The sequence below is a fragment of the Bos indicus genome, chromosome 19 (assembly GCF_029378745.1).
Source record: "Bos indicus isolate NIAB-ARS_2022 breed Sahiwal x Tharparkar chromosome 19, NIAB-ARS_B.indTharparkar_mat_pri_1.0, whole genome shotgun sequence".
NCBI lineage: Eukaryota > Metazoa > Chordata > Mammalia > Artiodactyla > Bovidae > Bos > Bos indicus.
This window is the reverse complement of record NC_091778.1, coordinates 43,299,620-43,315,117: the sequence shown is the minus strand read 5'-3', so window position 1 is coordinate 43,315,117 and position 15,498 is coordinate 43,299,620. Positions and strand designations below refer to the sequence as shown.

At 49.4% G+C, this 15,498-nt stretch overlaps 1 protein-coding gene across 3 annotated transcripts in view; it reads left to right on the top strand.

Moving 5' to 3' along the window:
• The window catches only part of ACLY (ATP citrate lyase), a 44,477-nt gene that overhangs the window by 27,416 nt on the left and 1,563 nt on the right, over nucleotides 1-15,498 (top strand). For all 3 annotated transcript variants that reach the window (XM_019980946.2, XM_019980947.2, XM_019980948.2), the window contains 9 exons: nucleotides 2,495-2,576; nucleotides 3,035-3,145; nucleotides 8,127-8,254; nucleotides 8,824-8,917; nucleotides 11,217-11,371; nucleotides 12,667-12,817; nucleotides 13,016-13,159; nucleotides 14,705-14,818; nucleotides 15,167-15,249. In XM_019980946.2, the coding sequence (XP_019836505.1) occupies nucleotides 2,495-2,576; nucleotides 3,035-3,145; nucleotides 8,127-8,254; nucleotides 8,824-8,917; nucleotides 11,217-11,371; nucleotides 12,667-12,817; nucleotides 13,016-13,159; nucleotides 14,705-14,818; nucleotides 15,167-15,249 (1,062 nt within the window). The remainder of the gene's footprint in view (nucleotides 1-2,494; nucleotides 2,577-3,034; nucleotides 3,146-8,126; nucleotides 8,255-8,823; nucleotides 8,918-11,216; nucleotides 11,372-12,666; nucleotides 12,818-13,015; nucleotides 13,160-14,704; nucleotides 14,819-15,166; nucleotides 15,250-15,498) is intronic.

Below are 15,498 nucleotides of genomic sequence, written 5' to 3'. Positions count from 1 at the left end.
TGGCCTAGAAACCAAAAGCTGTTAAGACTGAGTCACCTCGTCAACCCTCCTGGCTCTCCCAGATCATTCTGAATGGAGCGCCCGAGTGAGAAGGGACTTTTGCTGAGGTCTCTGGGGAGGTGGTCTTAGGACCCCTAGTTCCCTGGTGCTCCCTGACAGAAGGCTCCAAGTCAGACAAGTCTGGGCGGTGCTGCCAGTTATATTGTCCTCTTGGGATTTAATGCTCCTGAGTATATCAAAAGGACCTTGGAGATCTGAAGCCTACTTGGCCTTAAGTCCTTCTGCAAACTCAGGTGACAGTAGAAAATTAAAATATTTCGGCCTATACATAGACCTTCTAGCAATGGCCTGGGATGCAGCTTGGCACACAGTATTCATTATCTATTGCTGTGTTTCTTAAAAATTACCCCAAAACAAAGTGACTGCAGTGATAAACGTGTATCCTCATGGTTCCTGTGCTTTAGGAGCCAGGGCTTGGTTGGGAGGTTCTGGCAGGTGCAGGGGAGGTCTCTGTTGAGAGGTGGTCAGATATGGGCAGGCTGCAGGAGGCTGGCAGGTGGGCTTCTGCCCTGATGGCTGAGAGTCCTTCCCCCAGCCACTACTCTTGGCTGCCTTCCCCCAAAATGAGCTAGTCAGGGGAGAGTGTTGGATGACCCAAATTCAGGAAGAGAAGCATGAATTTCCACCTTTTTAAAGGAACTTATGGACATATTTTATTTATTTGTTTATTTTGGTCATGCTAAGCAGCATGTGGAATCTTAGTTCCTCAGTTCAGTTCAGTTCAGTCGCTCAGTCGTATCCAAATCTTTGCAACCCCATGAATTGCAGCACGCCAGGCCTCCCTGTCCATCACCAACTCCTCATGTCCATCGAGTTCACTCAAACTCATGTCCATCGAGTCGGTGATGCCATCCAGCCATCTCATCCTCTGTCGTCCCCTTCTCCTCCTGCCCCCCATCCCTCCCAGCATCAAAGTCTTTTCCAGTGAGTCAACTCTTCGCATGAGGTGGCCAAAGTACTGAAGTTTCAGTCTTTTAATTTCATGGCTGCAATCACCATCTGCAGTGATTTTGGAGCCCCCCAAAATAAAGTCTGACACTGTTTCCACTGTTTCCCCGTCTATTTCCCATAAAGTGATGGGACCAGATGCATTTTCTGAATGTTGAGCTTCAAGCCAACTTTTCCACTCTCTTCTTTCACTTTCATCAAGAGGCTTTTTAGTTCTTCACTTTCTGCCATAAGGGTGGTGTCATCTGCATATCTGAGGTTATTGATATTTCTCTCAGCAATCTTGATTCCAGCTTGTGCTGCTTCCAGCCCAGCGTTTCTCATGATGTACTCTGCATATAAGTTAAATAAGCAGGGCGACAATATACAGCCTTGACGTACTCCGTTTCCTATTTGGAACCAGTCTGTTGTTCCATGTCCAGTTCTAACTGTTGCTTCCTGACCTGCATATAGGTTTCTCAAGAGGCAGGTCAGGTGGTCTCGTATTCCCATCTCTTGAAGAATTTTCCATAGTTTATTGTGATCCACACAGTCAAAGGCTTTGGCATAGTCAATAAAGCAGAAATAGATGTTTTTCTGGAACTCTCTTGCTTTTTCGATGATCCAGCAGATGTTGGCAATTTGATATCTGGTTCCTCTGCCTTTTCTGAAACCAGCTTGAACATCTGGAAGTTCACGGTTCACGTATTGCTGAAGCCTGGCTTGGAGAGTTTTGAGCATTACTTTACTAGCGTGTGAGATGAGTGCAATTGTGCAGTAGTTTGAGCATTCTTTGGCATTGTCTTTCTTTGGGATTGGAATGAAAACTGACCTTTTCCAGTCCTGTGGCCACTGCTGAGTTTTCCAAATTTGCTGACATATTGAGTGCAGCACTTTCACAGCCTCATCTTTCAGGATTTGGAATAGCTCAACTGGAATTCCATGACCTCCACTAGCTTTGTTTGTAGTGATGCTTCCTAAGGCCCACTTGATTTCACATTCCAGGATGTCTGGCTCTAGGTGAGTGATCACACCATCGTGATTATCTTGGTTGTGAAGATCTTTTTTGTACAGTTCTTCTGTGTATTCTTGCCACCTCTTCTTAATATCTTCTGCTTCTGTTAGGTCCATACCATTTCTGTCCTTTATCAAGCCCATCTTAGTTCCTCAACCAGGGATCAAATCTGTGTTCCCTGAAGTGGAAGCACAGAGTCTTAACCACTAGACTGCCAGGGAAGTCCCTGTGGACATATTTTAAAATCACCCGCCATGTGCACCCTCCAGGTGTCTCTTACTGCCGTGGGAACTTCTCTGCGCTTATTAATTCCTCTTCCTTCCCTTCCCTTGTGTTCCATTTAGTACCTCCCCCCCCCCATTATTCCTGAGGCATCTCCAGACCCTCACTGAGCATCCACACCCACAAAAAACTCCACAGTGTTCTCAGTACATGTGTGTTTCCCACACCTGTACTCACACCTCACCTCACTGCACCTCCTGCTCTCACCAGGTACCCCGGCTCAACGTTTATGGATCACGTGTTACGTTATCAGGACACTGCAGGAGTCAAAATGATTGTGGTTCTTGGAGAGGTAAGTTTGTTTTGTTTTTATTTTTTTTCTTTATAAAAGTCATGGGATTTGGGGTTTTAAGAAAGTCACGCATTTTGTTTATGTATAACTGAAAGTGCCAGTCCCTGGCTGGCCCCAGTCTGTCCCTGGTGGGTGGAGTGGATAGCTGGAGTCAAAGAACCTCTCTGACACGTGCCCCTGATCAGATCTGGCCCTAAATTATCTCATACCCTTAGATCAGGAAGGGGGAATTCTAGGAACTCTCCAAGGATACCCATCATCGTTTGAAAATACTTTGTTGCATCTCTCATCTCCATCTTCCAGGCTGTTATTTGACCAAAGCCCCTGTTCCCTCATCTTCGAGTTGGAACTCCGGGCTCCTGCCTGATTCAGGACAGATTTTCCTGCTGCACTGCTGCTCTGGGAGCAGCTCAGAATGGGTTCCACTGACTCAGGGGCTTTTTCTTGTCGCCTGGCAGATAGGGGGCACAGAGGAGTATAAGATCTGCCGGGGCGTCACGGAGGGCCGCATCACCAAGCCCGTGGTCTGCTGGTGCATCGGGACCTGTGCGGCCATGTTCTCCTCCGAGGTAGGGCCGGGACTGGCCCCTGCTGGGCGGGGGGTCCGGGGGAGGGCATCCCTGGGAAACCACGTGGGCCTCTTAGCAAGTGGCTGGTTCCGTCAATAAGCATTCTTACCTGCTTGGTTACCACAAGGGCCAGCTGGCCCCCTCCTCTCTAGAAGCTAAAGTCCAATTGCAAGAGACAAATTCATCCCCAGATTGAGGCCAGAGCAAGGGTTTGAGTCCCTCTTCAGAGTACGAGTAACATACTGCCTGGATGAGTTGAGATGGCGTCTAAAGATGAACTGCTCCTTAAGGGATGAGGAGTTTCGCTGAGCGAGATGGGGGCGGGGGAGGGAGAGGACATAACCTAGGCTCAGAGCTGGCGAGGGGCTGGTGGGAAGTCCTGTGTGGGCAGGGGTTGTAGAGGAAAGCCTCTGGGGGTGTTAAGATGACCTGATACATACGAAAGTGCCGGGGAGGAGAAGTCCAGCCTGTAGTGCATGTTAGATAGAGACCCTCTGAGCTCTCCCACTCCTGCTGGGTGGGACTGGCCAGACCTCAGCCCCTGGAGTCCAGCTTAGAGAATCCTCGGTCTTAAAGAAGGCCCACCCGCTAACGAAGAAACCAAGGAAACAACCGCTTGTCACCCATCAGTTCGTCAGTAGCTGAGTGTCAGACCTTGACCTCTGCTGTGTGTATATAAAATAAAATTTGGCCATTAAGGCTTCCTGCAGCAGTGATAATTCCTACACTTAAACCCTCAGCCCTGGGACTTCCCTGGTGGTCCAGTGGCTCAGAATCCACGCTACCACTGCAGGAGACACAGGTTCCGTCCTTAGATGGGGAACTAAGATCCCACACGCTGCGAGGTGCGGCCACCCTCAGTTCTTCCTTCCAGTAAGCCTGTCACACTATCCTTTCCCCTTAGGTTGATTGCCTTTCTCCTTCAGATTCCTGTCACCTCCAAATAGCACGATTTGTCCGGTTGTAAAATGAACCTCTCCTGTAAACTACCAGCTCAATTTCTGCTAATTTACTTGGTGGATATGTGTGCAGAAATGTTTAGAAGTATGTGTACTTGGAGGATACTTGCTGCTATGTGGTGATGGCAAGACATGGAAACACCCTGAACACTGGTTGGGAGGGGACTGTGTTGCGTCCTCATGGCATGACCATGTAATAGAAAACTGAGCCGGAGAAGAACAAGGTGGATCTTGAGATGTCAGTGTAGAAAGGGTTCATGTGGGATCTAAGAAGGGGCAAGATGTGGCAGATGCTTACCATAGGATCCACTTTGTGTAACTGTGAACTGTATGTGTGTGTATCTTTTTTCCAAATAAATGAAAGGCAAGGGAGCGGGTCATGGATCCTGCCCGTCCTCCAGGGCGGAGCTCCACTTCCACAGGCCTTAGAGTTAGCTCCTGGTGGATCTGTATGACTGGGGCAAGTTGTTTGGTCTTTCTGTAATTCATTTTCCTGAGCTGTAGAAAGGAGATGATTCTGAGGGACTTCCTTGCCGGCCCAGTGGCTAAGACTCCATACTTCCACCGCAGGGGGCAATAGGTTCGATACCTGGTCAGGGAACTAAGATCCCACATGCTGCCTGATGCAGCCATGAAAAAGAGCAGGTCGGGAGATGATTCGGGATTGCTGTGTGGCTTAGATAAGAGGGTAACTGTAAAGGTGTGGCACATACAGGTCTTAGCAAATACTGGTTTCCAGTCTTCAACACACCTGTTCCATGAAGCCATTCCTTAGTCTGTTTCTTCATGGCTGCTCTCCATTCCACTACAACAGCTGAAAACAGTTCCTCCCACCCCTCCAGGCTTTCTCTTAACCAGCTCTGCTTTACGGCAGCCCCCAGCATGCTGAGGACCCCTCCAAGAGGGTGAGGACCCTGCTCATTTGTTTCGGGCCAGGTGCTCATCATCACCCTCTGGGCAGGGCAGGTCCTTGAAGTATTTTGCTTTTTTAGGGGGAGGGGGTTAAAAATGATTTTTGGCTGTCCTGGGTCTTCATTACTGAATGGGCTTTTTCTCTAGTGGCAGCGTGTGGGCTTCTCATTGCGGTGACTTCTCTTGTTGAGGAGCACAGCCTCTAGGGTGTGAGGGCTTGAGTAGCTGCAGCGCGTGGGCTCAGCAGTTGTGTTTCCTGGGCTCTAGAACATAGGCTCAATAGTTGTGGCATAGTTGCTCCAGGGCATGTGGGATCTTCTTGGATCAGGGATGGAACCCATGTCTCCTGCAATGACAGGTGGATTCTTTACCCCTGAGCCGCCTGGGAAGCCCTCAAAGTGTTTTATTTTTGCTTTTTATTCATTTTTTAAAAAAAACTTTATGTAGTTTCAAGAATACACGAACATAGAGTAGTACTGTGATGGTCCAGCTAATAAGTGTTTTTTGATTCCTTGAACAAGTCTCATGACCTTGCAGAGCTCTCTGCCCCATAGAGGAGGTGAGATAGGTACACAATATCCTCAGTTCAGTGCCTTGGGAAAATGGACTGAGAACCGGGAGATAGGACTTCCCTGGTGGTACAGTGGATAGGAATCTGCCTGCCAGTGCAGCGGACACGAGTTCGATCCATAATCAGGAAAGATTCCTCATGTTGCAGAGCAGCTAAGCCACAGCTGCTGAGCCTGTGCTCTAGAGCCCGTGCTCCTCAGAAGAGAAGCCATGGCAATGAGAAGCCTGTGCATCTCAACTAGAGAGTAGCTCCCACTTGTCACAGCTAGAGAAAGCCTGCACAAAGCAACACAAGACCCAGGGCAGGCAAAAATAAAGTAAAACATAACAGGTATATTAAGAAAGAAGAAGAAGAAGAATTGGGAGTAGAGATAAGAGGACAGTGGTAAGATGGCAGTGTCCCCAAACGCTGGTCCTATAGCTGCTGCTGCTTATTCGCTCAGTCGTGTCCGACTCTATGTGACCCCATGGACTGTAGCCCACCAAGCTCCTCTGTCCATGGGATTCTCCAGGCAAGAATACTGGAGTGGGTTGCCACGCCCTTTTCCAGGGGATCTTCCCGATCCAGGGATTGAACCCAGGTCTCCTGCATTGCAGGTGGATTCTTAACTGCTGAGCCATCAGAGTCCTGTATCGATGGTCCTCAAAACAAAACAAAAACCAATGAAAAGGAAGCTTCTATAAATTCTAAACATACTCAGATTTCATTATCTCCCTTTTAAAAGCTTTAGCTCTGAGAAATCTGAGTTAAACTTGCTTAACTTCTTTAAGTTCAGTGTTCGTTGAGTTTATGTGAATGCACGGTCTCTTCTTCGCACCCCATCTACCCACGCAGATTAAGTTCTGTACAGAAGGCCCTGGGAGCTTGCTTTCTCCAAGCCTTGCTAACCAGAGAGCGGTTCTGGTTTACCTTTTAACACTTCAGCTCTGGGACTTCCCTGGTAGTCCCAGTGGTTAAGACTTTGTACTTCCAATGCAGGGGCTATGGGTTTTCCTGGTCAGGGAACTAAGACCCACATGCTGTGCAGCACAGCCAAAAATAAATAAAATAATGATAAAATTAAAAAAAAAACCAAAGCCCCATTTCAGCCCCTTTTTGTTATATGTTGGAGTGAGCGCCACAGTGAGAGGCCACATCCGTTGTCTGGTTTAAATGCTGCCACATACCACCTGTGTGACCTTGGCAAGTTACTCTGTCGCTCTGTGCTTCCATTTCCTTGTTGAGAGGAAACAGTTGTAGGTACTGAATGATGACATTTGTGAAGCTTTTAGAAAAGTGCCTGGAGGCAGTGTTATTTTGGGCTTCCCTTGTAACTCGATGTTTAAAGAGTCTGGCTGCAATGTAGGAGCCCTGGGTTCGATCCCTGGGTTGGGAAGATCCCCTGGCGAAGGAAATGGCAACCCATGCTGGTATTCTCTCCTGGAGAATCCCAGGGACAGGAGCCTGGCAGGCTACAGTCTGTGGGGTCGCAAGAGTCCGAGTGAGACACGACTGAGAGACTAAGCACGTGCATGCATATGAAGTGTTATTTAAACAGGGAAGATTATCACACCTGCCCTGCTAAGAGTTTTGTACCACATTTCATTAAGTTAATCTCTTTTCCTTGTTGCTTAATCAAAGATACAGGTACCACATAGCTCTTCTGATTGGTTTTTTCTTCCTTCTCTCTCCCCATAACCAGCCCCCTACCCCATATTCCATTGGGTTTATAGTTTAATCTTAGTTCATGCTCAGGTGGAAGGGCGCAATAGCTAATTAGCTCCCTGTGATCATTGCTATCTGGGAGTATAGGCCAAATGGTGCAAAATGTGGCTTTTTTTTTTTTAAAAAGTGGAAATTTGGATTTTTACAGGAAATCTTCTGGGGTTCTGTTTTGTTTAATAAGGGTACATACTTCATACAAAGTATGTGCAGGATAGTCAGATCACACTTATGAGCTCCGCTTAGCTAAGCTTGGCAGTTTGTAACCTCTCACAGTTGCCCCAAACTGACTGCTATTCTGTGTCTCCTCATCTCCACCCTACCCAGTAAGGGCCCCACGGGAAGCCAGAGGAAGGTGTTTGTGGAGTTGGGCACCAGGCTCGTATCCTGGCTCCAGTGCCCCAGCTGTGTGACCTTGAGTAAGCTCTTGAACCTCTTGGTGCCTCAGATTCTCATCTGTGCTTGAGAGTCAGCCAGCGCACATGCTCCGTGAGCCTTCTGGGGGCCTGAAGTGATTCACGTAGAGCAAGGGTCCCCAGTCTCCAGGATCTGATGCCTGATGAGCTGAGGTGGAGCTGATGTAATAATAATAGAAATAAAACGCACAGTGAATGTAATGCACTTGAGTCATCCCGAGACTATCATCCCCTACCCCCACCCCCTGGTCTGTGGGAAAATTGTCTTCCACGAAACTGGTCCCTGGTGCCAGAAAGGTAGGGGACCGCTGACACAGAGCATTGAATGGGTCTGGCCAGTAATCAGTGCCAACATCCTCAGGGGCCTTCTCTCTCTTAGGGGATTGACCGGGCTGCTAAAGCCGTTCTCCTTTGCATTTCAGGTCCAGTTCGGCCACGCTGGAGCTTGTGCCAACCAGGCTTCTGAAACCGCAGTTGCCAAGAACCAGGCCTTGAAGGAGGCTGGAGTGTTTGTGCCCCGGAGCTTCGATGAGCTTGGAGAAATCATCCAGTAAGTGGACCTGGGGAGGGTGGCACCAACCTGCCCCTTTCCCAGTCCTTCGCCAGGGCAGCTGCCTCGCCGAAATACAGGTGTCCGATATGCCTGGTCTCTCTCAGGCGTCTAAGGCAGCTCTTCAGATAGTCCAGAATCTTTCCTTTTGGGCTTTCCTTTTTTCTAACTTGTTTCTAAAAGCAGCATTTACAGGCTGTTCAGACTGGGCTTAAAACATTCAGTTTCTGAGCCTACCTACTTGGTGGGCCATGAATGAGCAAGCGTAGGAACATTCATCCATTACATGAGCTGTTGTCTCTTCCCATTCCTCCTCTCTGGCCCTCCTTGGCCTCCAGACTCAGCCTTCTCTAAGGTCCCGTTCAGAGGCAGTGGGGCGGGTCTTGGCTAGAACCTGTTTTCATTTAGTTCTTGGGAATCCACCTAGTGAGGGTAAGCTGCTGACAAGGGGGGATACGGGGCTGGGGAATCTCTGGGGTTAGATGGAAGAGCATTCAAGAGATGCCCGAGAAGAGCCCAGAAGAATGAAATCCACATGGATGTCTCTTCTCTGTTTCCCTGCCTCCCAGGTCCGTGTACGAGGATCTCGTGGCCAGAGGAGTCATTGTGCCTGCTCAGGAGGTTCCGCCCCCGACAGTACCCATGGACTACTCTTGGGCCCGGGTAGGTGCTCCGCGTGTCCCTAACCATGTGTGTGGCTGAGGTATGCTGGAGCTTGTGAGGTGGCCCCTTCTGACCAGCCAGAGAAACAGATGCAGGGCCCAGGAGGGGGCAAGGGCAGCGTGTACCTCCCACAGTGATGTGGCTTGACCTGGAAACAGGGGCTGGAGACAGACAATGTCCTCTAGAGCCGTCTGCACCTGCTAAGAGATTTCAGGCTACTTGTCTAAGGCAGGGACATAGATATAGAGCAAATTCTCTTATCTACAAGATCTCTTAGGAATCTGTTTTTAAAAGGCCAATAACCCATTAGAACAATGGGTAGCAGATGTTCTTTCAACATGAAGAATTGCTCAGCTTCACTCCTTATAAAAGAAACCAAAGTAGAAACTGCGATACCAGTTATCTCCTGCTGCTAAGTCGCTTCAGTCATGTCCGACTCTGTGCGACCCCATAGACGGCAGCCCACCAGGCTCCCCCGTCCCTGGGATCCTCCAGGCAAGAACACTGGAGTGGGTTGCCATTTCCTTCTCCAATGCATGAAAGTGAAAGTGAAGTCGCTCCATCGTGCCCGACTCTTAGCAACCCCATGGACTGCAGCCTACCAGGGTCCTCTGCCCATGGGATTTTCCAGGCAAGAGTACTGGAGTGGGATGCCATTGCCTTCTCTGAGTTATCTCCTACAGACCAAAAACAAAAAAATTCTCTGATATATTGTTCGTATGGGTGTGAGGAGGCTGGAGGGACTTCCCTGGTGGCTCAGTGGTAAAGAATCCACCAACAGTGCAGGAGCCACAGGTGACGTGGGGTCAACCCCTGAGGCAGGAAGATCCCCTGGAGGAGGGCATGGCAACCCACTCCAACATTCTTGCCTGGAGAATCCCATGGACAGAGGAACCTGGCGGGCTACCGTGCATAGGGTCGCAAAGAGTTGGGCATGACTGAATCGACTGGGCACACACGATGAGGCTGGTACGTTGATTCGTCGGTGGTGGGAGTGGCATTGGCATGACCTCTCTGAAAGGCACGTGGATAGTGTCAGTTCAGTGTAACAGCGCTCATACCGTACGACCCAGCAATTCCCTGTCTGGAAAGCTCCTTGAAGAAAATGCTTGCATGTACAAATATGTTCAAGGATATTTTTTGAGCTGATGGTCACCGGTGGAGGAATGGCCAACATGTGGGGCTGTCATGAGGGGATATTCTACGGCAGTTAAAAGGAATGAACTAGATCTAGATATATGCTGACATGTATAGCACTCAGATTCATTGAGTAAATAGTGCGCTGTAGAACAGTGTTTCTATTATGAGTATGAAAAAGGTAGGCATGCAAAGTGATGTCTGTTCTCCATGTGTCTGTGTGTGTACATAAGATCAGAGAAAGAAAGGTCCAGAAAAATGTTCACTAAACTAACAGACACGAAATCAGAAAACCAGGGGGGGTGGGGTGGAGGTCAAAGGCAACATGACTTCATCTGTTCTAGTGTAAGTAAGTAAGTGAAGTCCAACTCTTTGCGACCCCATGGACAGTAGCCTGCACCAGGCTCCTCCATCCATGGGATTTCCTAGACAAGAGTACTGGAGTGGGTTGCCATTTCCTTCTCCAGGGAATACTTCCTGACCCAGGGATCGAACCCAGGTCTCCCGCATTGTAGACAGATGCTTTACCGTCTGAGCCACCAGGGAGTGACAAAGGAGAGTGCATTCCTGTTGCTTCTGCAATTAGAATATAATTAGAGGCATTTCTTAAGTTCGGAAGGGATAACTAAAGAAACAGGCATGGGCAGAGTTAGCTGACGCTGCCCACCTTGTACCCCGACTCTGAAAGCGGAAGATTCAGGACCTCAGTGCTCTCCCCTTGGAAAAGGATGTGTTGAGGGGATTCTCCCACTTCCCCAGCCATGTGCCTTGTTACTGGCAGCTATGTGTAGAGTATTTAAAATTTGTCCCTTTGGAGTCGTTCTTCCATTTCTTAGCCAGGTGACCTGGAGCTGGTTACTCTGTTGTAAAAAGGAACCCCTGGATGCCAACAGCTAAGTGCCCTGCCTGAGTCCACATTCAGTAAAGACAAGAAACAGGCCAGGCTGAGCGGGTGCCGTGGAATGATTGCTCCTATTTTCTTGTCCCAAGTGATCTAATCAAAGGGCTTTGCAATTCCTTCTTGGGAGGACTTTGAGAGTTGTTGCTTGGCCACCAGTATTTAAGACCTAGAACACTGGTTCTGGGCACAGATAGTGAGGATGTTCTGGGAGAACCTCTGGTCACCACAGCCCTGCTTGTCTCTGCCCCCATCTCTGCTCAGGAATTGGGCTTGATCCGCAAACCTGCCTCGTTCATGACCAGCATCTGTGACGAGCGAGGACAGGAGCTCATCTACGCGGGCATGCCCATCACTGAGGTCTTCAAGGAGGAGATGGGCATTGGCGGGGTCCTCGGCCTCCTCTGGTTCCAGAAAAGGTGAGGCATGGAGGGCAGAAGAGGGTAAGGCCTTGTGATTCAGCATTCATTTTCCTCCCCTGCCAAGGGAGTGGGAGTGGGCAGCTTTGGGGAACATGTCCAGGGCCAAGCTTTCTGGCCACAGATCAGTGGAAAGGTCAGAGGAAAGAGATTCAGGTTCCTAAGTCTTCCAAGGATGGAAAGGCCAGCCTGAACCAAGAGAAGCAGAAAGCAGTGACGTCATCAAGGATCTTGGATCAAGGGTCTTTCCCTTGGGAGCTCTTAAAGAAACGGGCCAGAGTTGAATGCAGGCCTGTTGAGAGAAAGGTCAGGGTTAGCACAGAAGGCCTGGATGCATCGAGTGGCTTAAAGAGTGCAGGCCTGGTGGAGTTGCTCAACAGGCAGAAAGTACCTGATAGTGTGTCCTCTGAATTTGTGTCTTATCAGCTTGCATAGGGGGAAAAGTCGGTTTTCTCTGCAACTCCCAAGCTCAGCCCTCCCCTGGGACTGACAGCTGGGCAAGGAGGCTGATGAATATGTAGTCACAGAGCCCTGCCTTGGAGTGGTCCTGGGCAGAAAGCCAGGTGGAAATCTTGGTGTGTGTCCTGGTCTTACCTCCGAGAGATGGGTCTGGGTCCTGCCTTGAGGCCCTCCTGGGAGAAGTTCAAGGCTTGTAATACCTGACAGGTCTCACTGTATGTGCTCTTGCGTCCGCAGAGCTCCAGACTTTGGGGGTATTTTGTTTATTTTGTGGGTTTTCATGGTTGTGTGTGTGTGTGTGCGTGCTGCACACTTTGCGGGATCTTAATTTCCCAGTCTGGGATGGAACCTGCCCAAGCAGTGAAAGTGTGGAGTCCTAACCCCTGAACCACCAGGGAACTCCCCAGACTTTGTTCTTAATCATCAGTAGGAGGTTGATCACTGTGCACTGTGAAAGGGACCAGGGCCCTCACCTCCTCTCTGGCTGGCACGTGGAGAGTAGTAACTGCAAACACAGGTCACATCCTGTCGCAGCAGCTCAGCTGAAAAAACTGCCCAAAGAGGAGGTTTCAAGCCCTACTTGCTAAGCTCAATTTTAAAAGCAGTATTTGATATCAGCAACATCCAGAGCCACTCAGGGATCAAAGAGTTCTGCCTTGGAGTTGTAAGATAGTGTTAGACCTGGATTGGGGGCTTGTTGCCCTTCTAGAGTTTGAGTGACTTGTTCAAGGAGATGGGAAACAGGAGGACCATGGCCTCGTCAGTGTATCTCCTGTTCAGCCCCTCACCTTTGTTCCAGCTCTCATGTCCCCTCCCCTGTCCTCGCCCTCCTCCAGGTTGCCCAAATACTCCTGCCAGTTCATTGAGATGTGCCTGATGGTGACGGCTGATCACGGGCCTGCCGTCTCTGGGGCTCATAACACCATCATCTGCGCTCGAGCCGGCAAGGACCTCGTCTCCAGCCTCACCTCGGGACTGCTTACCATTGTGAGTATTGTCATCATAGGAGGTGAACAGCGGGGACACCCACCTTTGGCATCATGCCACTTGGCTGCATTGCAGTCCTAGAGGGAGCCATGGAGTGTGAGACCCCATGCCGGGGGCTGTTGAGGGGAACCCTGGATCAGCCGGAGAAGCCGAAGGAGACTGGCAGCTTGGGGTGACATGGGCTGGCTCCTCCCACAGGGCGACCGGTTTGGGGGTGCCCTGGATGCAGCAGCCAAGATGTTCAGCAAGGCCTTTGACAGTGGCATCATCCCCATGGAGTTTGTGAACAAGATGAAGAAGGAAGGAAAGCTTATCATGGGCATTGGTCACCGAGTGAAGTCGGTGAGTCGTCTTTCTCCTTCAGGCACTGGGTCAACGGGGTGTGGGGCACAGCTGGGCTCTCGGCACCCAGCAGGCAAAGCTTTGCTGACAGATGCCAACACTGAGCAGCTCTTTTTCCCATTATAAAACGGATTGCCCATAAACAGTTTCTATCATGTTCAGTTGTGGTGTGAAAATGTGATGAACTGGGACCTTGGTATCTTTAGCTTCCCAGGTGACTCTTACAGGAGAAAGGACTAAGGTCAGGGTTAAGGGGACATATCGGTCACTAGATAATGCTGTGGACTGGCGTAACAACTCCCCAAATCTCAGTGGCTCCTGGGGCCGAGTTATGTTTAGAAATCAAAGGGAACAAGAGAAGAAGTGGCAGCTGCTTGCGGCCCCACAGGGACAGTTCAGGGTCCATGGCTCTACCACTCCAGAAACCTCAGGGAGTTAGTCACTCTGCTGGCCTAAGTGGGGGGTATGACTCGGATTAATACAAGAGGATCCTGCATTCATCCCGGCATCCCCACGCTGGGCCAGGGCAGAGTAAGTCCAGAGGTGGCTGGATGGCAAAGACTGAGCCAGAGACAGTGGTTTCTGCTGAGGGACATTCCATCTGGGCCTACAGAACTTAGGCCAGCCACCCCCAGCTCCCAGGCAGACGGTGCTCGCACAGCACAGGGCACCTTGCCTAGCCAGCGTCGCACCTGTGCTGCCATGCTCAGTCTTTGGGTGCCTTCCTTCCTGGAGACCATCCTGGCCTTGGGTGTCTTGGCCAAGGGAGGAGGTCACTGTGGTATTGGGACTTGGCACCCAGTCCGTCTCACTCCCCTGCTGATGGGACCGCCTAGTATGGGCCTCTGAACCGAGAGTTCATCTACACTCATTGCAGGTCCAGAAGGTTTCTTGGAATTTCAGGGGTGCTTTGCTGCCCCACTGCCAACATGTGCTTACTTAGTTAAAAACTAAGAACTTTGTAGAACTTGGTTACATCTTGACTAGGTTGCCGATGAGCAGTGTGGCTGGTGGCTAGAACCTCAGACTTCCCGTTGGAAGGTGTGTGCTGCTTTTGGGTTTTTTTTTTGTTTGTTTGTTGTTTGATTTGGTTTTGGCTGTGCTGCTCGGCCTGAGATTTTAGTTCCTCAACTGGGGATTGAACCTGGGCCCCCGGCAGTGAAAGTGCAGAGTTCTAACTGCTGGACCGCCAGGGAAGTCCTGTGCCCTGCTGCTTGACCCTGTAGGATCCATGGCTAATTTATCCAACATCTCCACATCTCAGGTGGTTTTGAGGCTCAAATATGAGAGGACATCAGAAACCTTAAACCTCACAGCAGTGCATATGACACGTACAGCTATGTCTACCTGTGACACAAGCAAGAACACGTCTTTTTTTTTTGGCCTGTGTCATGTGAGGTCTTAGTTCTTCCACCAGGGCTCAAACCCATGCCCCTTGCAGTGGAAGTATGGTGTCTTAACCACTGGACAACCAGGGAAGTCCCAGGAACATGTCTTTTAACAGCTGTGTCAGAGTGGTTCCTCTAACTTTGGATCACTTCCTAGATCAACAACCCAGACATGCGCGTGCAGATTCTCAAAGATTATGTCAGACAACACTTCCCTGCCACCCCACTGCTCGACTACGCACTGGAAGTAGAGAAGATTACCACTTCCAAGGTAAAAGAAAATGTTTCTAATTCCCAAATCAGGGTTTTGGGTGAATTTCTTGGAGAAAATGACTGCCAAGTCACAGTCTGATTGTGCAGCTAAAATCGAACCGGGTTTTCTGAAAGATTTTTGTTTCTGTTGCTTAACTAAGTTGACACATAGTGTCAATGAGAGTCCTCTGCTAGACCTTAGAAATCAAGGCAGTCTCTCCTGTAAACTGGCAAGTGTTGGTGGGAGGTTTTTAAATAGCAGTCAGGAATTCATAGTAGTAGTTTTAGTAGTAATAGTGGAACATCATGCAGAACAAAAATTAGTAATAATGACAAATGCGTTGAATTTTTTTTTTTGCCTTCCCAGAAACCAAACCTTATCCTGAATGTGGACGGTTTAATCGGAGTTGCATTTGTAGACATGCTTAGACACTGCGGGTCCTTCACTCGGTGAGCTTGCAGCTATTTTCTTCCTCTTAACCTTTATTGATTTTTCTTGGTGATTCCTCCCAACTCCCAAGAGCAATGCACGTTCATTAGAGAGCATTAAGAAATGCCTCTATGCCTACCACCCAGAACACCCTCCCTTTACTAATTAGAGTCCAAAGAGAGCTAGCGTCTCATTCCTGGGCAGAAATTATAGTGTCTGTGGGGAGGAGGGCAGTCATGTGAGCCATTTGAAAACTACAAGTGAATTGT